The sequence below is a fragment of the Zootoca vivipara genome, chromosome 2 (assembly GCF_965207765.1).
Source record: "Zootoca vivipara chromosome 2, rZooViv2.hap1.1, whole genome shotgun sequence".
Lineage (NCBI taxonomy): Eukaryota > Metazoa > Chordata > Lepidosauria > Squamata > Lacertidae > Zootoca > Zootoca vivipara.
The window spans coordinates 21,490,918-21,516,520 of NC_142584.1; the positions used below are offsets into that span (position 1 = coordinate 21,490,918).

The window sequence follows — 25,603 nt, forward strand, 5'->3', positions numbered from 1 at the left end:
TAACATAGAAGCCACGGGGCACTTATCCTCTTCATCACCACAATTCAGTGAAGCAGGTCCTTTGGAAGGAAGGGAAGGGTATAAATGTTATCAATAATGATGATAGCAATCATTCTTACTATAAAGATAAGAAACTGAGGGTGGCAGCTTGTGACTTGCTGAAGATGAGCTAGTGAGGCCATCAAAAGCGGGTGCTTCAATCAGGTGGCTAGCAACAGATGATCAACAAAAGGATGCTTGGAAAATAAATATTTTTCCCCAAAGGATATTGGGGGTTGGAGGAGAAGCATTTTGATGGCCAAACATTTGGCAGTCCCATGCATATGCTGTACACCTGTTTTACTCCAACCAGAAACTGCTTCTACTTTGTAGTGCCGTTGTTAATGTTACAGCTTTATAGTTTGGTGCACAGAAGTTTGACGCTTGTACAACCAATCTAGAGTTTCATGCACAAGTGGATTTCCCCATTCACTTAAACTGCCTGTGCAGAGTTGTCCACTTAAGTGAAGTGAATGCGTGTGTCTTCGTGGGTGGGAGAGGGGCGTGCGTCTGCTAGAAGTTCTGTACGCTGGTGGGGCCATTGGATTCACTTTTGGCCAGAAAAAGTAGCCAAGCTACTGTGGAGAGTTGCTTGGAGTGACCCCTCCTGTGGAAGGTGGTTGTGACAGCTGAGCCTGAAGGCTGGCTGATACTTGGTGGAGACCAAGGTGTGGGACAGTGAGGAGAATAGAAGTCATCTCATTGTGGTAGAAACTTCAGCTTAACTTTGTTAGATGAGGTGGTTTTAGGCAACTTCCCCGCCAACATACACATGTTGAAAGAATGTTTCCTCCAGCTGCACATCCTGCTGGAGTCAAGTCTAAGAACCACATCCCCACTGCCTGCATGTTCAGAGTGTGTCAGAGGCAGTTCTGCATGCGTTACAGTGTACATGGATCCTTTTCCATGTGAGGATCCTGAACCAATCTGTAACTTGCCTCATGCAGAGATGCTCTGCATGCCTATCTATTTCTTCCAGTACAATACTTTTTGACTGGATGATACATGACAGATGGCCATCTAACCTCTGCTTAAAAAGCTCCAAGGAAGAAGAGCCCACCACCTCTCACGGGAATCTGTTCCACTGTTGAACAGCTCTTACTGTCAGAAAGTTCTTCCTGATGTTTAGATGCAATCTCCTTTCTTGTAACTTGAATCCATCCGTTTGGCTCCTAAGAAATCAAGATTGCTCCACCCTCCATGTGACAGCCCTTGAGATATTTGAAGATGACTATCCTATCTCCTCTCAGTCCCCCCTTATCCAGGCTAAACATACCCAACTTCCCCAGCCATTCTTTGTATATCTTGGTTTCCACCATTTATCATCTTGGTCTCCCTCAGTTTAGATACCATGTTGTGTTCACTGCAGATCAGATTTCCAGAGCTACAGTACCAGAGCCCGGGCCATTTGTGATGTGTTTTAGTGTTTGTGAGATTGCCCTATGTTTTTAATGAAGAAAACTTGCTTGGCTGAAAGGCAGGTGAGAAGACTAAGGAGTAAAGAGGAATTATTAAACTGAAACATGAAAGTTGATTTCTTTAATAAAAAAAAGTTTATTGCAAAATTCAGTGTTTGGTAGCACTTCCAGAGTTCACTAATTACAGTACAGAACAAACCAGCAATCCATGTTTTATCCTGATTTTGGATCTTTTGTGCGCACAGACAAATATGCTCTTAGTCATGCTAATATAGTATGTACTTGGAACAGTAATTTACGATGCAGTCAGTTATACACATATTATTTAGTAACGGAAATCCTTGTATAAAAAGAAGACACAGTAGAACCTTGTTAAACTGCGGGACAGCTAGGTTTTCCCCACAAACACAGAACATGCGCCTTAACCATTTTATCTTCAGCAAAGTTGTGACAGCAAAAATTACTGTACTGAGGTCTTTTATTACAGAGATGTCATTAATTTGGCCAATTAATTTAGTATGTTAACTGCTTTGCTAGTGGTATAGTGACAAATAATTCATAAGGTAAGCTTGCTAAATAAATAAATGACACAATTTTGCAAACATAAGTTTCATGTTTTGTTCATTTACTTGGCTAGTTCCAAAACAGAAAAGTGACCCACCTCCCCATTGGGGATGGTGCATGTCTTCCACTTGCGGCTGCAATTTATCAAGGTTCTGCTGTACATTATAAAGTGCTGAAGTTATTCAAAGCACACTAAACTGCAGTTGTTTTCATGCAGTTTTCTGTTGTTTTCATGCAGTGAGGGAGGAGGGTGGGCTGCAAAAGCCACTCCTAATGATAAGAGCACCCTTTCCCATGTTTTTTTTTTGGGGGGGGGCAACTTAACAGCCTGAATTGAAATGAGTTGAGTGGAACATAACTTCCAAATAAGCATGCCCAGGTTTCAGACTAGTATTTCATTGTTAGCTTGCAAGTATGTTCCACTAAAGATCAACCAGCATCTTCGTAAATGGGTTTAAACCTTAACCACGCTGAAATGGCAAGGACCTCAAAAAATGTATTCGGGTGCCAGTGGTTTCTCTTTTAAAATCAAGATTGTCCCTCATTTCTATGGCTGACAATGCATAAGCATCTTAGCAGAGCAGTCAGCATACAATGCCACTCCTACTTAAATACTGAGAAGCATTTGAATCTGTACTGTGCGTATCCAGGACCAAAAGAAACATTTTTATTTTCTCATTTCGTCCCCCTGAGTTGTCTCATTGACAAAAAAAGACGCGTAAAAGTGGGACAAGCAAGCTTGTGTTACCACTGATAGTTATCTATTGAGTGTAAGTGAACAGCTGACATGTTGCCTTTTTAAAATAATAATAATCCTTTTCTTTCTTTACACATAATTGAGTGTTAATGGGAAGCAAACCCAACTCTGTGACTAACTGAGCATCCAGGGTGGTGGCATACTCATGCCTGTGGCAGCTGTTGAGTACACTTGTTAAATTTAAAATAAGAATGACACTGCAAGTTTCTTTTTGCTTTAGTGATCCGTGTGCAGAATTTAGCCATTGCGAACATTCACAAACACATGAGACTCCAAGGCCCAGTTCATAACGGTTGGCTCCACGTGATCCCTGGTGTGCCTGCTTACGGGCTCATGAGTTGCATGGAGTTGATGATTGCCATGTGTGTGGTCATGAGTGCTCAATACAGGGACAGCTTTCAGTCTTGCAAATGGCAGCACTTTGGGCTGTATGGCACACACACACACACACACACACACACACACACACACACACACACACACAGTCAGTGCTGCCATGCAGTTCAAGGCCCCATACAAGGCAGTGCCTGTAGGCTTGAACATGCCTTGCACCACCTGAGAATGTGAAGCCTATATACTTTGGTGCAAGCCTGGCTCAAGCCTACAGGCGTAGGGAGACTCACTGGGAAAGCTGAAGGTCTGCTTCACAACGTACAAAAAAAAAAAAGGGGGAAAGGAAATGAAAAACAACCAACATACAGTAAAAATAAGTTATTGTCTTGAAAATTCTCTCACTAGATCCAGCAAATCGTTTAACCACTGGGTTCAGTTTTACTCAACTACGATTCCTGTTCAGGACTGAATTCAAGAACAGCATGTTTGCATGCCTTGTTTTTTTGTTTTTTAAAATTGTTTGTCTCGAAAATAACAGATAACACTGCTACCTATACCTTAAAAAAAAACCGTATCAAGTTTTACAAAATATCAATGCATTTAAAATACCTGTGAAAAGTGTTAACCCCCTACCCCCCCACACACTTGCCCATACAGACATTGTCTAATAGTCTTAAAATAAATAGGTAATTTTATTTTATATTTTTTTAAAAAATGCAATCAAGTTGGTTTATCATTCTAACTACCAAAAAGAGAACATGACTTCAGCCGTGCTCAGAGGGAATCCCCACTGAATTTCAATGAGATGGGAAATCTTAATGAGGGACCAGGAAGGGCTGGAGCAGTAGTCTTTTGCCCTGCCAGTTTGGGGGTGGAAGAAGAGGACCATTTTTTGGGGGGGAGGTCTTTTTGGGTATGCCAACTCCAGAAGGGTCCAGCAGAGGGGTCGAGCTCAAGCCCCTCTCTGCAAAACAGGCCAATTTAGAATCCAGTAGATCCATGTCTGGCCCAGTTCTACCTCATAGGGACCCTGTCCAAACTATTAAGGGAGCACAGGATTCCAGATCTAAGGTTGCAGTTTGTATGCCCACTTTTATATATGCCCTATTGAAAGCACTGAAGAGTTCTGAATACATAGGGTTGGACCGTATAAGTGTTAAATCTGGAAAGATAATGGTCCCATGAAATATCCACAATAACTGGCCATAAAAATAGAATAGTAACCTCCAACTTCCCAACCTATTTGGAGTTCAAACAAGTTTTAAAAACAAAACCCTGTCAATTCTCTTCGATATATCATTTAGCTCAACCCCCTTTACCACCCCCCCCCATTCTCTGAAATTAGTATCTACTCTAACCTGATTTTAAAACAACTAAAAAGTTCAAATTAACTTGTTTTGTTACAAGACACACCCTCGTTCTTCGTCTAATGTTGGTTTCTTCCCCGTGATTTTGGAATGGGGAATATGATAACTTTGAACCACAACTTCATGCTAGGTAGGAGTGCGCTTAATGGAGGTCAATGATGGGGGGGGGCATCAGAATTTGAGGTGTTTATACAAAAAAACTAACAAATCTTTCTGAAAGGGTTGATAGCATCTGTTCACATTTATGATTTTGCATTCCCTTTAAAGTGTAGATTTGAGAAGGTGGATCAGGGCTGACGTGCTTTGCCCCCCAATCTAAACTCTGTGTGTGTGTAAGTGTAAAAAAATATTCAGGCCATGCTTTCACTGCTTCTTGAAGAATCCTCATTTTTTCCAAGATCAGGCTCTATAAAGTCTTCTGGTACTACTTCCTGCAAAGGCTTTGTCACATTCTCTTCTACTGGGTGCTTCTTCCTTTGACGTACCTTCTTGCAAGGCCTCACTAAAGAAAGGAACACGGCAGCCAGCAGCATCCCAACAGCACAAGAATAGAAGGCAGAGCTATAGTTCTTTGTGGTATCCACTAACACACCTGTAAGGGTGAGAGGGGAATATATATATTTAAATATTGCAACATCATGTCAAAAGTTTCATTTTGTACAAGCCTATAAAAATCTCTTTGTACAAGTTCATTTAAACCATGGGTAGGCAAACTAAGGCCTGGGGGCTGGATCTGGCCCAATCACCTCCTAAAGCCGGCCCGCAGATGGTCTGGGAATCGGCTTGTTTTTACATGAGTAGAGTGTGTGCTTTTATTTAAAATGCATCTCTGGGTTATTTGCGGGGTGTAGGAATTCATTCCCCACCCCCAGAATATAGTCTGCCCCCCCCACAAGGTCTGAGGGACAGTGGACCGGCCCACTGCTGAAAAAGTTTGCTGGCCCCTGATTTAAATGTTTTGCAAAGTAGTCCAGAGCTGTAGCTACCGGTATGGAATGCCCAAATGAAGTTTGAGGATTTGATGCGAGGGTAATTTAAAGGAAGATACTAGATATTATAATTTTTTACTATACTAGATAATTTAAAGGAAGATACTAGAGGAAAACACGGAGGGAGAAGTGCCACATCTCCCCGCCCTTGCACATGTCATTAACAATAATGATAATGACAATGATGATAAATAATTGTACCCCCCCCCCTTCTGACTCTGGGCAGCACCCAACATATCCAAAAACATCTTAAGACGTTACACTTCTCTCATGCCATATCCCTTCATTTGCAGGGTTAGAGTTGCTGGGGGGGCGGGTTCTGTGGGAGTAATTTCTAAAGCCACAAAAGATGCATATTGCAGCCACTACCTTCCCCAAATTACTTAGGAGATGGGCTTGCAAAAATCACTGGAAAGAATTACCCTTTTGACTAAAATACTTCCCAGTAAGCATACTCTGGATTTTTGCCCATGATTTCCTATGACCTCATGCTTGTAAACAGTTTTCGGAATGTTGTTGCAGTTCCTGAACTGCAGTTGTCAAGCGAGCCGTTTGCGAGTAATGTAATTAAAAGTCATTCTTAAAAAGTGTATTACCTCCCCCCCCCCCCCCGTGCAAGACTTCCCATGCATGTGAATCATGGCTATCTAGGACAGGTTTTCTTAAGGAAGAAGCAACTACTAAAGAGACCCCCCCCCTTAATGTCTACTTGGAATAAGTAAAACTACCCCTTCCTGTCTTGTGTTGTCGGTAGCATCTGTGCTTTTCAGTCAAATGTGTTAGCTGATGCCCTTCTCATAAGCACTTTGCATCATTTTGACCAGGCACCCCCAAACTTCGGCCCTCCAGATGTTTTGGACTACAATTCCCATCTTCCCCGACCATTGGTCCTGTTAGCTAGGGATCATGGGAGTTGTAGGCCAAAACATACGGAGGGCCTGATTTAGACCTTTCCCCTTCAAGGAGATTGAAGGGGCCCCCTAGACCTATCTCCTCTTTGATCTTTGCTTACTTGCACTTGAACTGAAAACAATGGCCTTGGGCAAAGTCACCTTCTCCCCTGTCAGTTCCCCGGGTGTAAAATGGGGGAAACGACCTGTTTCACCATAATTCTTCTGAGGAGTAATGCACAATAGAGATTCTGAAGCACGCTGTAAATTAAAAGTACTATACTAAGAACAGCAACAATGCCAGCAGTTAAGTTCTTTTCTTTTGTCTATCCTTGGAGATGGCTGAAATGCTTAGGTGTGAGCTACTTAGTCTCCAGCGAAAGATGGCAGTAATCAGGCTAATTTATTTAAGGGTGTTGATCAGGGGTCCCCAGACTTACCGGGCTTCGGGCCGGTGCCCGCCGCGCCGACCGTGCGGCGGGCCGGAGGGCAGGGGAGTGCGCGCACAGCGGGCCGGAGGGCGGGGGAGTGTGCGCCCGTGCGCACATGCACACGGTCGGGAAAAAATCGCTGAAAATCGCTTGTGCGCATGCGTATGGGCCTCCCCCGACCCGGAAGTGCACCGGAAATGACCTCTTCTGGGCCGGGAGAGGCCCATACGCATGCGCACAAAGGATTTTTGGCGATTTTCCCCCGATTTTGAAGATCGTCGCCGCGCCGCGTGCCGTAAGAGCGGGCAGCGGCAGCGGGCGGCGGGGGTCGTCGCGGGCCGGATTGGGAGGCCAATTGGGCCGCATCCGGCCCGGGGGCCGTAGTCTGGGGACCCCTGGTGTTGATGGTAACTTGGTTTTCTGGAAAATGTGCATGTGCTGTTTGTGTAGTGTCTTCTTCCAAGATGCAATCCTTTCCGATTGCTCACCTGCTAGTCACTTTTACATGAATGCTCCCACATCTCTCTATTGACTTCGCCCTTAGCTCACTCTAGTTGTTTGAAAGCATTTGTTCCCTTTCCCAGTTGTTGCCTAGCTAGAACGGAAGTTAAGAACAGTTGGGTGCATCTCATTTTTACCTGCAAGAGGCGGTCCAGCCAACCCTGATAAACTTTGAATAAATACGTAAACTCCCGCAGCAGAAGACATCTTCTCTATGCCGGCGACGTCATCTTCAGCCAACATAGGGATGTGTGTGCCTGCCACTGTCCCAAGCATGAACCCAAAGTAAATGCTACATATCATTAGTCCCCAAAAATTGTATGCAAAAGGGAAGGCAAAGAGGGCAATATCCAGCAGAATGACACAGATGAGTTCAATGTAAATTTTTCGGATAGGCTTTTTGTTGAGGACCCAGCCGGCGCTGATTCTGCCAAAGACCTCGGCAATTGCCATCGCTGAGAGTATGTATGCAGAGTGGTCCTTGTTTATTCCAAGGCTCCTGCTAAGTGGAATGATGTATAGGGAAGGAGCAAAGAATCCCAGAGTAGCAAATAAACCAAAAAGTGCGTAACAAATAAAGCCATGGTCTTTCATCACAGAGAAGTCTAGGAGTTGAGGTTTTGGTTCCTTGGCAGGGATGCTACTAGCTTCTATGAGCACCTCTGTGATTTCCTTTGGTGGTCCCTCACTTTTCAGTTCCGATTTGGCATCTCTAGGCGTGTTGCGAGGTGAGGTAGTTACTTCTACTCCTGAGTCAATGGAATCTATGGAGGTGCGTGTCTGTTCATTTTCAAGCATGTACTTTGTCTGTCTCTGCTCTTCTGCTGCCGACACTCTCACTTCTTCCTGCACTTTGATTATGATGGGCCGCAGCAAGAATCCACAGGCCACAATTCCAAGCTGCATTAGGCCAACCAACAGGAGGCTGTGCCTCCAGCCAATGTGCTCCTTCAAAGCAGTGATAGCTGCAAATAAGAAAAAGTAAAACACATCTTTCACTGATGGAACAGGAAGCTCTGATTTACAAACACTGAGTCTCAAGTTTTTAGGGTCAAGTTATGCCCAAACTTATTCATGGTGTCTCCTACACACTTGACTCAAATATTTGGGACTAGCTTTGGCAGTGTATGAAGCAGGATCTAAGATATAAGAAGATGTTAACATGGAACGAGGTTTCATGCACCGCCTGGCCTCCATACAACAAGCCATTTCTCACATATGCTATGCAGGAAAGCAGGGATGGCCACAGTACATATCAGCACAAACTAGGCACAGGCACTGTCTGCTTGTTGGGGGGGAATCTAGTGCAGAGGTATTACTTTCCCAGGTATGTTAACCTACACCCTCTGGAGAAAGAGAGATAGGGAAGGTATCTTTCTCAACCGCATCAAGATAGAAGGCAGGCTCTCCCTTATTCTGCAACACAGCCGGAGAGGATTCAGTTTAAAGGCAAAAGGGAGTTTTTAAAATGGCAAAAGGACTAGGAGAAAGCACAAATTATCTTAGCATGTTTGAGAAGGCTTGATGTAATCCAGCTTTTTGAGATCTCAGGTTTGGGATTTCTCAAATGAGAAACCCTCTGGTTTCCATATCAAATAACCTTTCATATAGGCTATGCATTATTCCAAGGTAGCTGGGGTTAGTGCTTAGCGCTAATTTTAGCTTGGAAAAAAATTGTGCTGGGAACCCACCAGATTGTATGTCATCGGGTTGCTATGCACTTTAAAGTTTGTAAAAATAGTGCTAGGCTGAGAGTGGGGGCGTGGGTTTGCCAGTGGAATTCAAATCTAACAACAAATTCTATCCAGCAGGATAGAACATAATTACAAAGCTGGGAACTCATTCACCTTTGCATTTTCTCTTCTGCATGCTTTCAAGATAGAAAGGTGCTGTGGTTATATTTATCCCACATTCTCTGTTCCCAACAATGTATTTTTGCACCTCCACACCTGTGACTTTCCAACTGACTGTCCCTGGGAGTCCACATAAGAGTGGGAAGATGATTTGGCTCTACCAAAGGACCATGCATTCTGAAGGCCTGACATATATCTTCTCTTGTCCGATTTCCTCCCAAAGATGTAACAGTTCTTTAATGGAGGTACAAGAATATTAATGATCTGTGCCTTGGTGACTGACATTCTGAGACTGTGAGCAGAAGACATTTTGGCTTCAGATAAGAGTTCTCTGGATTCCTGGCACGCAGTAAAATGACACACTGAACCATTATAATCTGAACTTTGGACTTTGGGGAGCCTCCACAACCAGCTCAGAATTTGTGTTTTGGAACTGGCTGAAGGGGTCCAATTTCCTCTACACCACCGTGCCCAATCCCTGGGATTAATTAGATGGTCCTTAATCAAACATTTGGTGGGAGTAAGGTTATACCATTAAGCCAACTGAGCTGTTTTGACATGTATTTAAGATTCAAGTTAACATTGTGATCATGGGAAAAATCTCAGAAGGGTGTTTCAGTACCTGGTGCAAAAGAGAAGACAGCAAAGCATTCTCCTGTGGAAGCTACCGCTGTGACCAATGAACGCTTCTTGTCAAAGTACTGTGAAAGAATGGTGACTGTAGGCAGAAAAGCAAGGCAGTATCCTAAGCCTATAAATAAAAGCCAAAGGAATGCCATTAGTGCATGACAATAGCAGAATTGCAGATATTGGATGAAACCATTTCATTAGTGTGTGGATTTTTTAAACCACTCACTCTAGACCAGGGGTCAGCAACCTAAGGCCCATGGGCCACAAGCAGCCCACAGGGTGTCCTTTAACAGGCCAACGAGCCGCCCCGAACCAAGCTGCTTGCTCAGCGAGTCCCCGCGCGCTGTGCTAAACCGGCACTCGCGGCGCTGGAAATCGTGTGTGTGCATGTGCAGACGCCGGAAATCACGGGCACGCACGTGATCTGGCCCATGGAGGGATCACCACTGGAGTGAACCAGCCCAGGCGAGGTAAACCTTGCCAACCCCTGCTCTAGACATACCACCCACAATTAGTGATGTTGCTTGCTAAATATTTGCAAAGCTGGCCATTTCTTATTAACAACAAGCGTAATTTTTCAAGCTATTTGAATGCATCATACCAGGCTTCTGAGTGAGGTTATCTGTTTAGTTCTATCCATCTATGATTCTGTTAATAACAACACAGGGAAGTTTCCATAAAGTCCAATAACTCCACAAACCCAAGACCCACCAAGAATTAGTATTAGGCGGTGGTTGTTTTTGCAAGATCTCTTGGCCATTATGAACCTGCAAGACTTCCAGCCCTGAATATAAAACATTTATCTTGAGGGGGGCGGGGCGGAGAGAGATAACTGGCAATTTCACTAGACGATGGTCCATGTAACTTACCTGAGACTACGCCAATGGAGATGTACATTTCGACAACACTGCGTGCGAAGGAGCCTGTGACCATCCCAGTACTGATCAGTAAACCTCCAATCACCACCACCAGGCGATGACCAAAACGATTAGTCAGTACTGTAGAAAGAGGAGCTGCAAAAGAAGGAAATGATTTTTTTTAAAAAAAACCATAATGTACCTCTTTTAAATTACAATAGTGACTCTCATCATAGGATGCAATAATAAGCTTTGTTGGCTTTTTTATTACAAGTCGCACTGTAATATTTCTCTCTTGCATAAACCATGGGTTGGTGTTAATTCAAAAACAAAGGGCCCTAGCTGCTATTTCCTTTGTTTAAAAATGCTTTAGTTTTAGACAAATTCCAGGTTGGCAGAGCCCCAATACACACACACACCCTGGGCACACCTTTGTATTAAATACGAAATAGCTGGCACCATGTAGGTCAATGTTCCAGTGATTCAGTTTCAGTTCCATATTTGCTTCTTTGCTTTTCCAGAGGACCAGTAGACAAGGGCTCAAATGAAATTTGCCTTCTGTCAGTAAACTTGAATTAAACTATCATTCAGAGCAGATGCTAACACAGATAAATTGAAGGGAGACTGTTTCCCAGAAGGTTAACTAATGTGATTTAATTAACTCGAAAAAACAACTGTTAATGTCAGAAACAAGCCTTCATTGTTCTGGTCCCTTTTTTCAGACTTATCTGCCCTTAACCAAAGAACTGGTTTGATTGAGTTGCCTTCTTGGGATAAACACTAAGGTATCTGAAGAAGTTGGTCGAAAGCTCATACCAATGACAAACTTAGTTGGTCCCTAAGGTGCTACTGGAAGGATTTTTAAAAATGTTTGTTTCGACTAAGGAGCAGTGTCTGCTGGGAGGAGCTTCCCCTGTTCTAGCCACACTGAAACCAGCTTTGTCCTTCGCTTTAACTCTCCATGCATTGCAATGGTGGCGGTGGAGCAAAAGTAGATTGTGCCCAACTCTTAACACTACTTTCTACATCTCTCCTATTACGGTATCTTGCCCTCTTGGTCCCCCTTCACTCTCTTAACATTTTTTTCTTTTCTGCTGTTACAGAAGCACTTCTAAATCCTTGGAAGTGTCACAACTGACCTTGTAACTTAAGCAAAATAGTGTTCTTGTGCATCAGCTCTAGTTGTTAAGCCAGCCCAGTAAATGAGGGGAGTCTGAGAAACAGAGGGTTTTAAAAGTACTCTCAATCTGTGTGTGTAAACAGGGTGTCCAGTGAAACTCTGTGCGTTTTGCTTGCCAGTGTTTGCCAAAAATTAACATTGTACGTGGGTACCATACGTAGTTTCTTGGTACTTATGTAGGACTGTGATATATGTGCAGAATTACAGCCCTACAACCACACAATCCTAAGAGCCCAGACTTCTAAAGAGTGAAAAGGGATAGCTCGGTCGGTAGAACATGAGATTCTTAATCTCAGGGTTGTGAGCCCCAGGTTGGGTGAAAGATTCCTGCATTGCAGGGGGTTGGACTAGCTGACCCTCACGGTCCCTTCTAACTCTACAATTCTGTGCTTCTATGGAATAATGGGTAGGTATGCTTCTCTTTGCATAGGGACCAGGCTCTCAAGTTTAAACACAAGATGTGCTGCCATGCTCACCTGTAAATGTTAGTACAAAAACGCATATTGAGATAATCCATGATATCCTGCTGTTGCTTTCATCAAAACTTTCCATTAGGTCTATAAAAAAGACTCCAAAAGACTTGATAATGCCGTATGTCAGGGCTTCCACAAAGAAGAAAGCAAAAGCCACAATCCAGCCCCATCCTCCATCAGGCACTTTAGTATAAACATTGGGGGCAAGGCATGACATTCTTGATGCTTTGACAGTCATTTTTAACCTGGAATGACAAGGAGAGACAGAGACAGAGCGAGATCAGCACATTTTCTAAGAACATCTCATCAGAATATGTCTGCTTGGACATAGTTGACTCAGTTCAGTGGGGCTTACTTCCTCCTAAGCATGCTTGGGATCAGAGACCTTGTTACAAAAGGTAACTTGTCTTTCCCATCTGCCGCTTCGGACCGTATCCTAATGGAAGCATTTCCCTTTTAGGATCAGATTGGACTAGTTGAATCAAGAATCAGAAAAAAATCTGTTTCATCGTAAGGACCAGCTGGTTCCATTTAAGAACAAGCAATTAAGAAGCAGTCATCTGACTTAAATACAGTGGAAAGGAGGTAATTTAGTGAAAAACGCATGACAGACCCAAAGGCCCTGTGAAATTTCACAAATGCTGTGGAAGGGTTCTCCCAAACTTCCATCCTTCCTTCCAGACTTGAGTTCTGTCGCAGCCCAAGCCTATTTATGGTTCTAATCGGCAGTTGCACATGCTAAGGTTTCTGGATGATGTTGATAAAGGACCTACATTGAGCTGCTTGGTGCTCACTCCAAAACAAAAAAATCAAGCCAACTTGTTTCTTTTGCTGCTGCTGCTTTATATAACTCAGGTTTATTTGGGTCCAGCTAGGGACTTCCTCATTGCCATCTTGGTTTTCTACATATTGCTAAAACCTTTTAGGTAATTAAAAAAAATAACTGTGCCACTATTGTGCATCACATGCATCCACAAGCTAGGGAATTTAGACACACTTGCCAAATCTCCTTAGTTCCAGTATTAGAAACTCAGATATATAAGTAAATCTCCAAGCAGCACCTTAAACCTAGGTTGTGGTCGCCGCAACAGAATGTCTAGGCGCCATTTTCCTCTAATGGGGTTCTTTATTAATAATAATAATTTCATTTCTATATGACTTTATATTTTAAAGAAATAATCTCAAAGCAGTTAAAAGAATCTTAAGTGACACTTTGTTTCCCCCCATATTTATTTACCTTCTTAATTTATATAGCTGCCCCATAGCAGAAGTACTCTATGAAGCCAGTGTGTATAGTGGTTAGAAGCGTCCGACTAGGATCTGGGAGATCAGTTTACAACTCCCCAGTCATGAAGCTCAGTGGGTGATTCTGGGCCAGTTTTGTGGACAAATGTTACCCATTATGTGATCATCTTGCTCCCAGGATGATCTTGCTCCATGCAGCCAATTTTTTTTCAGGGTACTAAATATATTTTCAGCTCTGCAGAGTGACGCCATAGAACAAACAACCCTACAATTAACTTTCTTTATCTGGCCAGGTAGTCATAATTGAAAGGGGGGGGGAACTGGTTCACTGATTTGGGATTCTTCAGTAATTTACATTTCCTCCGAATGTCCTTTAGGTGTAGTTTCCTAGAGGCAAGGACTGGTTTATCTTATGAAATATTGGGGAGGTGGGGAGGTGGAAGATGTCCTTCAGCAAACCTTCATCTTGCGTCACCTCAACAGCTAGCATTTTTGTTCTTATCAGTTTTACTCTTTTTAATTAATTAGAAACGTCTGTACATGAATTTTGAAAACAATATCCAAATGTTCCCATTGTACGACAGGTTCTCCTACACAGTTATAACTGTTTCAAGTTTAACTGCATATAATATGTAATTGTTTATATATATTTTATCTTCTAGTCTAATTGTAATGTATGCCGAGTACAATGTGTCTAAACCATTGAGTGTATCTTCAGTGGGTTTAGTTGGGCATACCTTCATTTGCCTAGGATTGGGCTCTGTTGACTCTTTTAGTGGTAGTACTGAAATATTTAGTAGGTTATTTTCAGAATTGCTTATGGGGAGAATTTTAAATGCATTAAAACATGGTCAGTAACTATCTGAAAGGTTATTTTCTAGTAACTTTAAGAATGAATAATGTTAGCCTTTAAATGAATCCCACTGGCGTTGTACTTCTGTCACCTGGAGACTATAACTGGGCTGTAGATTGGAGGCGGTTTTTGAACTTGAGTTTGCAAGAACCAAATTAAAGGAAGATTATCTTTTATCCATTCATCAAATCTAAATATATTTCATTGCCACCCTGTAGTAGTACATCATTAGATGCAAGGCCAATAAAGGTATAGAATGCTTAGTAATATGCAAAAAATTAACTAGCTAGGAACAGCAGTTGCTATCTCTAGTAATGCCTGCAGTGCGCAGGTGCTTATGAAATCACAGGACAGGACAGTCTATGCCCCAATGATCTCGTATTTGAAGGAATCTGAAGCCTATTTTTTTCAACCACTCTGTGTGAAATAAGAGCAAGAACTCTTTTCAAATTGCAATCTTGATGCAAACCAGCTAAAAATATCAGCCCGATAAACCATATCAAGTAATGTTAGCATTGCAACAAATCCTCTGAAATACTCGACTTGCAGATGAATTTTTCATCATGTGGGGCAGAGGGAAAAATACATTCATGGACTGCATTTTCGCTGTGACTGTGTAATGTGCTTGATTATACAGAAGTTAAAGGCAATGCACTCCGCTGCATCTGCAAGGCAGGTCTGGTTTTGAGAAAATACCCTCTCTCATCTCTTAGAGACCAGCTTGATCCGCTTCTGATGAGCACCATACTGTGGGTCCCACTGAGGGCATTCCCGCCGCCTCCTGCTGCTGCTCAAGCAAAGACCAGACTACAGCCTGGGTAACAGAACTTAAGCAGCATGTCAGACTGAATCAGGATAGGATGATGCCTGCAGAATTTGCAGCCCGAGAGAAGCAGCGAGGGAGACACTTTTGGCGCCCATGTTGCGCCATGCGGTTATCCTTAATCCGGTTTAAAGCGCCTTGATACCTTGTTGGAATGCAGGGATGTCCAGGTCTATAGCGTCGCATAAACAACCCCAAGCTCAGTTTCTTTAAGGAGGGGTGGCCAATGACAAGAGACCATACTATTGTGTGCAAAGAGGAGAGGGGGAAATGCTTTCTTCTGAAGGGGAAAAAAAACCCCAGCCCCCTCCAGCCTCAAGGGATATGAATGAGGAAAGAGCCCATCTACTTTCTTTGTGATGCAGGATGGGGAAAGCGAAGTCCTCCATATGTCCGCATCACTTTGCACAACACAATTTAGCCGGCTCCTTCAGAATGAGCCACATAGTCTTCCCCACCCCTTAAGAAAAAAAAGTATGTTGCAGCAAATAACGTTTAAAAAGAAAAGAAAAAAAGCTACAGCAGCAAGACAACCAAACTTCAGTGTCCAGAAGAAAAGCCACTTACCGAGTCGGTAGATGCTGCAGCTGCAACTTGGGCAGAGGAAACCGAGAAAGGAAAAAAAAAATTCCTCCCCGAGCTGCAGAGAAGTGCAACTTTGGCCTATGACCCGGTCAGTAACATGCTGAGGTGGCCTGGGAGGAACACGCAACCCTTCTGCCGCCTCAGCTTCGAGACCCCTTTTGGAGAGGGTGGACCCTGTGCCTCAGACAGACCCGCTTCGCTTCGGCGGGGAAGAGAGGAGCAGGTCGCTGCTTCCCCACCCCCGTTACCCGACGCAAGGCTCTCTCCGCTGGTGCCAAGGCTGCCCCATACCCAGCGGGGTGCACCGTTCGCGCCTCGCTTTTCGAGAAGGGGGTCCCTCTGGGGCGCCGCGCCGCTCCTCGCCTGCCTGTCTGCCAGCTAGCTAGGCGGGCTCCCTCTTCCGCACCCCGCCAACCTGACTCTCCTCCGCCCGGTCCCTTTTGCAACTGCGGCAGTGCTGCCGCCGTGCTCGAGCTCAAGCTTTTTATACCGGCTCGAGCCGGTCTCTGCCGGCGGACCCGGCGCGCGCGGCAGCAACAGCAGCTCAGCAGCGCCATGTGCGCGCCGGGTCCGGCTTTGCAATTGCAGCGGAGGAGGGGCGGGCTGCTCCCGCCTGCTCCGAGGGGAAGGCGGGGCGGCGCAGAGGCGGGCGCGCGCGCGCCGGGCGGCGGCATGGGGTGAGGGCGAGAGGGCGCTTTAGATAGCGTGCGGGGCTCTGCCACGTCTGCTTTTATGTCGCGCCGCTTTCCCTCGGACCCGGCGGAATAATCTCTCTTTAATTTGCGCCGCGGGTGTTTGAGGCTCCTCTTCCAAGTAGCCCCTCTCTCCACGAGGCAATGCCGCTGCCTGAAGGAAGGCTTTTCCTTCCACCGCCTCTATTCCCCCTTTCCCCCCAAAGTCGGCCGCCTCTTCAGCCGAGTATCCTCGAGAAGGCTGGGTGCAACGGTTGGAGAGCTCGCCTAGCCAGAGTCTCTCACTACAGCCACCTTTATGTCCTTTCTCGAAGTTCGTGAGACGGGGCATCCGCCCCCTTTGCTGTGCCCTGTAAAGGATGCTTTCCTGTTAACGTTTATTTTTCCTCCTTTCTTGGAGCCTTTGGGGGTGGGAGAGGATTCCGCTCCCTAACTTCGCCCTGCTGGGTCTCTGGAGCGAGGTGTTCAGTTCGAGTATTGCAGGGATCGGTGTGCATAAGGCAGCAGGAGAGCCACTCCTTCAGCCAAGAGGCGCGCGCCCGGTTGGCAAAGTGCGCTGTAAGGTCCCATAAGGTGAACCGCGCCGCAGGCAGGCAAGGCAACTGCAAGCCGCTTGGAATCTTCTTCCGCGTTATCTGCACGGATTTATTGCTCGCTCGCTCTCCCCCCCCCACCGCGTGTTCTGCAATTCCCCAAGAATAGCTGCGAAATGTGCGCGCGTGTACATCTTGTATCTGGAGGGTCGGGACTTGGGGCCGCTGCGTGCGCTCCTTATCGGCACTAGGGAGAGGAAGGGTGGGCTTCATGTTCATTCCTGTGCTTCCCTATTGAGAGCAAGCCCTCGATGAGAGATCCGCCAAGCATCCTCGACGGAGGCTGCCCGTGCGGGAGCCCCGAGTCCCCGACGTGAGCGCTCTCCTAAGGAGTTAATGCGGAGTCGCTCGCTGCTTAAGTGACAACAAAAGGCAGTTCTGATCCCCCCGCAGTTTCAAATCTATCGGGAAAATTTCATAGTGGGCTCTCTTCCTTGGGGTGGGGATTCAGGGGAGACCAAGTGCTAGATTGCTACCCTAAGGGACCCCAGGACTTACGTAGTGCATAATGAACTTTTTGTGCGCGCGCGCCCCTTTCTCTCCCAACAATTTTTTTTAAACTGTTCCGATCAATGACAATCGTATTACGCGCGGGACCCGGCGAGCGCCCCCTAGCGGCTGCATTGCCTTGCGGCGCTGTGTCGGGCACGAGCGCGGGCGTTCTGCTTGGCGGCGGCGGCGCGAGCGCGTTCCACTTTCCCAGGTTCGAGCTCGTGCCGCAGCTGCTGCTGCTCGAGCCGATCCGGGCAGAACAGGTTTCTGCCAGTTTGGGTGTGTGTCTGGCTGTTGCTGTGTGTGCACACTAGAGACTCGTAATCTCCCGGAAGCTGAGCTCTCCTTGTTGCATTGGGGAGTGTTGGTGACTCAGATGGGCTGGCCGGCGGTGCTTTGCAAAGCGCTCTGGGCAAAGCCAGGGGGGAGGGAGGGGAACGCATCCTTCCTGGCGCAGAGTGCTTTGCGTGTGTGCCTACCCCCTTGGGAGTCAGCAGTTTGCACTCTTCCCTTCGATTTCGCCAGCAAAGTCTTTTGAATGTGGGAATGTGCTTTTTAAAATAATAATAATAATAATAATCATTTTCTTTTATGGCTCTGGAACAAATAAAGCTTTACCAGGGTTTTCAGAAAGGTTTGCCATCTCTGCTCATGATGACCTATGTGAGGTGTTTTTGTTTTTTTTAAATGAAATGAAATTCTTAATACAAGCTCCAACCTAACTTACTTGTCTTTACTGTGGAAGGGTTAAAGATGTAAGTCAGAACTAGACTAACGGCCCAGATTAATCACAGTATTGATTTTTCTTATTTTTGTAATGGATGTAGAACCTGTGTTATGTTAAACTACAGTACAGTAGTCCCTTTTTAAAAGCAGTCTGCAGTTAAACCTGCCTTTGTTTAAAATAATTTCTGGGGTTTCTTTAGAGCAAGAAACATTCAAATGATTATTGTGTGTTTTTCAGTGGCCCATAGATCTCAGCTCTGTTTTTTAAAAGTGTCTTTTTTCAGTGGATTTTAAAAAGGTGATTGCTGGAGTGATTTTTGTTACAAGTTCCCCCCCCCCCCCATAATTTGGTGAGCGGTACAAAGATTACTGCCCGCGCCCTGCTTAAGTAGCGCAGGGCACAACCCCCCAGGCCAGCCAGATTGGACGGCCTGCAAGCGGCACGGGCGGCAATCCCACCTATCGCCCAGGGGCTGCGCACGTGGCAGAGTTGTGACTGCCCACAACCCCACCTCCTCTTCAGGGCGGAAGTGGCTTTGTTGAGCTTTTTTGGGGAAGCCAAGGTGGTTGAGCTTTTTTTTTTTAGGGAGTAAATGAATTAATGGAACTGAATATATGAATGAATGGAACTCAATAGATAGATAGATACTAATGAAATTGAATGCTATCCTGGCTCCTGAGAGATGCTGATATTGCTGCTTGCCTACCTTGCCTGCAGCCTCACTGAGAAATAGTGTTGTGAGTAATCTGTGTCTGCAAGATGCCAGCTTTTGAAAGACTGTGACCTCTCACAATGGAGACTCTGGCTGTACAGAAAATTGATTTCATTTCCTCAACTTCTGGCTCTCTCAGGACTACATAAAAAAAATAAATCAAAGGCTGATTTCTGACGTTTATTCAGCCTCTGGAAGAGAACACCTTTTGGCCTGATAAGTTATTTACATTTCAAACAAAAAGGATGACTCTATATGTTTTTTTGTTCGTGCGTTCGCTGAATTTCTTAACGTCATTCTCTGAAGCATGTGCAGCAGGGCTGCTTGAAGAGCAAGCTCTGGTCAGGCTTGTTTTTATTTTATCAGTTTCTGCTCTCCCCTTACAAAAACACACACAAATGTACATGCTCATATGCGTGAACATAATCCCATTGCCATTTAAAGCTTTGGATTCCCAAGCCCTATAGTCTTAATCATTGCTGCTTCTTTTAAATTTGAACTCTTGACTTTGTGCCGTCCTATAGTAAGTGATAATACTTCATTCATCCTTGAACGGTAAAATTAAACCCTGTTTGTGGAAACTTGGTGGAAACTTGACATGCTGCCATGCTGATCAAACACATTGCAAAGCAAACTTTTGCTTTGCTTTACCAAGGGAGAACTTTAAAAGTAAAATATAAAATTAAGGACACCTTTGACGAGGAAAAGCCTGCAGCCCAGGAAATTTCATTCTCTCCAAGTTTGCTAAGAGCAGAATAAATTGTGCAAATATCACACAAGTAATACTGTGGACTAGATGATCCTCGGTCCCTTTCTAACTCTACAAGTCCATGATTCTGCTGTGTTACTTTGAAGAACTGCCTGCATCCTTACTAATCTGTCTGTACTTTAAGATCTGTCCCTGAAGCCCTACTGAGGTGTAGGAATTATGATTTCACAGGACAAGAGATAAGCCTACTACTAATCTCACCTTGCAACAAACTCCATTTGACTTTGGTTGGTAGCCCAACCCAATGGTCGGAGGTTCCCCACCCCAGCTATAGAGGACTTTAAGAGTTACATGGGCGTCAGAGAGGACCCCAAAATGGCTTCAAAATGGCCCAAGTAATCCCTTCTCATAGCAATGTAGGTGAGACTGGTTCATTTTGAAGCTGTATCTTGGTCTTATTTCCTTTGCCTTTGGCCTCTAGCTCTCAAATATTGGCACAGCAGTTTGCTGGGAAGGATAGCACTTCACTATTTATTTCAACTCTCAACAGGAAGGCTGGTGTAGGGAGCTTGGAGTGTTCCTCGGTCCTCGCTCCCTTCCAGCTCAGCTTAGTTCTGTTATTCGTTCCAGCTGCTCACAGGGGTTCCCAGCACCAAAGTGGAGAGAGGAGTGGGGAGATGCAGCCATTACTCTCTTACTTGCTCAGTTATCTCAGAATCTTAACCCACCAAACGTTATCACAACCCCAGCTCCCATCAACCCCCAGCCAGCATGGCCAGCGGTCAGAGTTGAAGTTGAACCATACCTGGAGGGCTTTAAAGGTCAGTACCAACACTTGGAATTGTGCCCGGAAACGTACTGGGAGCCAATGTAGGTCTTTCAGGACCGGTGTTATGTGGTCTCGCCGGCCGCTCCCAGTCACCAGTCTAGCTGCCGCATTTTGGATTAGTTGTAGTTTCCGGGTCACCTTCAAAGGTAGCCCCACGTAGAGCACATTGAAGTAATCCAAGCGGGAGATAACGGTAACTAGAGCATGCATTAAAGATAAAGGGACCCCTGACCATTAGGTCCGGTCGTGACCGACACTGGGGTTGCGGCACTCATCTCACATTATTGGCCGAGGGTGCCGGCATTTGTCCGCAGACAGCTTCCGGGTCATGTGGCCAGCATGACAAGCTGCTTCTGGCGAACCAGAGCAGCACATGGAAACGCCATTTACCTTCCTGCTTCCTACCTATTTATCTGCTTGCACTTTGACGTGCTTTCGAACTGCTAGGTTGGCAGGAGCTGGGACCGAGCAACGGGAGCTCACCCCGTCACAAGGATTCGAACCGCCAACCTTCTGATCAGCAAGCCCTAGGCTCTGTGGTTTAACCCACAGCGCCACCTGCATCCCTAAATGAGCATGCACTGTTTGCCACTAAATTGTCCCCAAAGAGGAACTGGAACAGCAGTTGAATTCTCCCAGTGCTATAACTCCCTTTTGTGGATACAAATCCTAAAATTGCCACCTTATCTCCATATATTTCTCTGCACACAGATAGGTACCTGCTGTTGTTCTTCTAATGGAAGCCGAGCTTCTTGGGTCTCCTGTTTTTAAACAGATCCGACCAGAATCCCAAGGAGCATCATGCAGAACTTCACTCCGGGAGACACATCCTCCTTGAAATACTCTGTATAGTACAAACCAGATTTCTCTGCCTTGGCTTTAAAATGAAAAGCAAAACGATAGTAGACATACCCCGTTGCCAGTGTTGTAGAAACCGCTGTCCTCGGGGTTGTCTGCAGAGACAACCACAGTGGATGGCTCCTCAGCTCCACAGTTTCAAGGAGGGTGATGGGAGAACAAGGGAGATGCCTCTATACCAAACTTTTTAAGCAAATAAGCCTGGATATTTATAAGGCCTTAAATCCCTCCCCCAAAGGAAGAAGTTGCTCATCCCCCCTGCTAAGGTGCTGTATTATCTTTTTCCAGCATAAGCTAATAACTAACTTTACCAAGCTGCAGTATATGACCTTAGATTTCACTGGCCATTGAGGCTAAGTAGGGAAAGGCTATTGTTTCCAAAAGGATCAGGGCTGCTTCCTTCAAGCTATGTAAAAATGTCTTGGTGAAACAGCTGCTGCCCAAATTCTTGGAGGGGAAGCCCAGAAGCAGCTTGGCGGATCATTGGGTGATACCCCTTGCTTACCTGGGGATATAATGTGGGGCCCTTTGTCTCCCTTTGGCTGCCCACCCAGGGCATAGGCACAGTTGCAAAGTGCAGGATGGGAATAATATCGGAACCAACAGGCGGAAGGAAATGTTCCAGGCAATTGCGAACATTTAATGTGTATTTGTTATATAGTTCAGGGCAGGGTGAGAAACGGGGGGGGGGGGCGGAGTGCAGCAGAAAATTTCAGTTTTCCTTGGGCGGCAGATCTTTCTCAACCTTGATCCCATGGAATAAAAATGTAATGTAAAATACAATAATTGTACGGGATGAAAAGTACTGCTTAGGCATAGCGTTCCTTCTTTCTGATTATACACAGGGGGCAAATAATTAGGAAGTAATTGTAAAACAAGAGAAGCTGTTAGGATTTTAGAAACAGGCACATTTCTTTTGCTGTTCTTGTAATCGAGCCTTTAACTATTTATGTTTTAAAGTATTTATTTATTTTTTAAAAATGTAGTCTTAGCAGGGCATCCATATAATGATAAATTTTCTCTTGGCTATTATCTTTATATCTGCTTCCAGAAAAGGAGGATCCAGACATAGATCTGCCTTATAGCCCAGGCAGAGATGTGGTTTTTTGGGGGGGGATTTGGGTTTGGGGGCTCGGACAAAAGAGTCATTTGGGGCCCCTTAAATGTATGGAAGCACATACAATTTCACTTAATTCTGTACGTAAAGCTGCAATGAATGTGTGAATAAATGCATCATTGCGGTCAGTGTTTATTACAACTGGAGCAGAGAACATTACTTAATACACATTATCAACACCACACTGTAAATACATGAATACAGATCATAGCAAAAGGAAACAAGGCATTGTCTTCATATGCGATGCTCTTATGTAAACAGGAAACAGAAAAGAAGAAATCCTCCTTAAAAAGCGTATTGTATGATATAGTAGGAAGGACGTATGGTCAATTGGTGACAGTCAGCTTACTGATAAATAACAGTATAGGCAAGTCCATCCTATTCAATGAAATGAACTTTCTTCTTGGAAGTAAAGTCCTCAACCAAGTCACTAATCCAGACTTCTCTCAATTTTATGTTCAATTGAAGTCGGTGCTAGTGCCGTCTTGGATATTTAAAAGAGTGTCAAATATTTTAAATACCATATTCTTTCTGTTTGTGCACAAGACAATGAATTCTCCCCAATTTTTAAGTCAAAGATTGCAGGTCATCTTATACACAGATTTATATGGTAAGTATTGGGTGAGTTGGCAAGGCACTCAGGACCGGGAGGCAAGGCTGTGCTGAGATGTGGGGGATCGAGCAGGGGATCGCCCCCCCAAAGCTCAACAACAACTTTAACCATTTTAAATTTTGGGATCCCAAAAGTAGGGGTCGTCTTATACACAGAGAAATACGGTATCTCTGCAGCTGGCTGTCAACTTTCACAAGGCTGTTATTCTCCCCTATAAATAATAATGTTAAAAAAGCACGATTCTATAAAAAGCCATTTTATTACCCTTCGTGTCTGTTTTCTAGTGTTCGGTTTGCCCTTGTAATGGATTAAAGGTTAGCAAATTGAATTTTATTTTTGTTTTGTTTTGTTTAGCTAAAGATGTTCCCTGCTGGTTAATGTTCAGCAAGTCCATTTATCACCACTTTCTCCTAGACAAGAGGGCAGTTCCAGCATTATCTCCTTGCAGTTCAGTTCTGCAGAAAACAACAGATTGAGTGATGTTGCAACATTTGCAATAGTTGATTTACAGTAGACATTTCCAGTCCGCTGTGCTAGAATTTCCTAAGAAGTGGCACCGTATAACAGGCCCGTCCTAGCCATAGAGGCTAGTGGCGCGGAGAACCATGGCGCAGGGCGCTGGAAGGGCGCCAAGTGAGCGCAGGGTTCCAGCGATCTGGCCAGGACTGCGCTCCACGAGATGAGAGAGGCTGTGCCGCGTCTCTCTCCTCCGAGGACTCCGCGCTGCGCCTCCCCGTTTCCCCAGCGCTGGGTTCAGCTCAGTCGAGCTTTGCCACCAGCGCACGCACAGCGCCCAAGCAGCTCTTGCTGGTCCCGCGGTGCGCGCGCTGGTGGCGAAGCTTGACTGAGCGGAACCCAGCGCTGGGGAAACGAGAAGGAGGCGCAGCGCGGAGTCCTCGGAGGTGGCCTCCCGCTGCTGCCGCGGTCCGCTTGGCACTTCCGGGTCCTTGGAGGGGCTCTGGAGGCGGGCACTGGAGGGACCTTAGCGCCAGAGCGCTGGATGGCCTTAAGACGGCCCTGCCGTGTAAGACTGGCCATTGATACAATTGGCTAGGAGTTTTAAGTTTATGTGCAAGTCCTCGTGAGTTCTCCGTGAATTGCAGAGAACCTGAAGGAGACCTTTTTACTATGATAAGCTGAATTTAGGACCACTGGTGGCAGTTGGCAGGTCTGTCTCCTCCCAAGATGATAACGGAGACCTGAGGCACATTGTCCCTAAGCCCTTCAGAGGGGGAGGGAGGGTGTCTCTGTAAGAGGCACAAATCAAGTGTATCAGAAGATAACGTTGCAGTGTTACATGTGTGTTTTAGTGCTGCGATTCCAAGAAATCTCAGTTTTGGCTGGTCGGTGACTCATACACTTAGCTATACTGTATCAAGCAAATTGAATTACATGATGACTCAGCGCTTACTCGGCAAGTTAAGGTTTGCATCCATGCCTGGGAACTAGTTTGGAAAAGAGAGCACCTCCCCCCTTCATGAGTCGTGAAAGTAGCTTTCACCCACAGAAGCTCACGGAAGAGAAAATGATAAACTTATCACCACCTTCTTTCTACAGCGCTCAGCTAATTCCCATTCTTTACTTTTAAACTATTTCTTTTCCTTGGGCAGCTGATTCACAGCTTCCTAATGAATCAACCTACCCATTCATACACTCTCAAGAGAGACACTTGCCAGCTCTGTGGACAGGACCATATACTGTATACTGCGTCAAGGCTGGAAAGCAAACTACTACACAAAAGAAACACAAATTGCCCTGAATAGTGGAATTCTGTGACCTGTAAACACTGCTTCTGTTCTCTGCTTCCGCTGAAGCCCTTTCCCTGATTACAGGAAACTGCTCACGCTCCTCGCCCCCCCAAAAAAAACTACTGAGCGTTTGATATTTCACCAAGCATTTCCTACCTACCCTTTAAGTCTTCGCTGCCTTTCTTTCCCTTTTATTGCTTTATTTTATTTCAATATTCAAAGTTACACCATGCCAGTTAACAGTTATAATCCTATTCTACAATACTAATGACTCACCCAAACTCAATGTTTATAATCGCAATTGCATTTTAAGAATTCCATCGTATCCGGTTTCATTCTTTTTAACACATTTCTTACTACAGTCAAGAAGGTTTACGTCTACCTCTGTTTGCGACCGCTTTGGCGAGCGGCCGCCGCAGACCCGGAAGTGTTTACATCTGGGTTCCGCGGTGTCAGATGCGCAGACGCGATCTGCACAGCTCGCGCATGCGCAGAAGCGTGCCGTCAGGGAGCGGCCGCTTCAGCGAGCGGCCGCCTCTGCAGAATGGATTGCGGTCGCAAACCGAGGTACCACTGTATGTTCTGCTATTTTCCTTCTTCTTAGACTTCAAACCCTCCTGTGAACTTGTTGGTATTGAAGGGGTTGATTTAGGATGCCGTATAGCCCACTAGAGGATGCAGGTGGCGCTGTGGTCTAAACCACAGAGCTTAGGGCTTGCTGATTG

General features: G+C 45.2%; 2 protein-coding genes across 17 annotated transcripts in view; one reads left to right on the forward strand and one right to left on the reverse strand.

Annotated features, from left to right (window-relative positions):
• The window catches only part of ARSG (arylsulfatase G), a 115,928-nt gene that overhangs the window by 4,054 nt on the left and 86,271 nt on the right, over positions 1-25,603 (forward strand). The window contains exon 1 of one of the 16 annotated variants that reach the window (XR_015947994.1): positions 12,767-12,867. The exons of the other annotated variants lie outside the window; for them this stretch is intronic. The gene's annotated coding sequence lies outside the window, so the exon portion shown is untranslated. Of the gene's footprint in view, positions 1-12,766; positions 12,868-25,603 lie in introns of those variants that run through there. 16 annotated transcript variants of the gene reach the window in all.
• Positions 1,570-16,247, reverse strand: SLC16A6 (solute carrier family 16 member 6). The gene is made up of 6 exons (XM_035104039.3): positions 15,771-16,247; positions 12,286-12,527; positions 10,642-10,785; positions 9,765-9,893; positions 7,427-8,254; positions 1,570-5,070 (listed from the first exon to the last, which is right to left on the reverse strand). Exons 2-6 carry the CDS (start codon positions 12,518-12,520, stop codon positions 4,829-4,831), a joined length of 1,578 nt encoding a protein of 525 aa, XP_034959930.1. The 5' UTR covers positions 12,521-12,527; positions 15,771-16,247; the 3' UTR covers positions 1,570-4,828.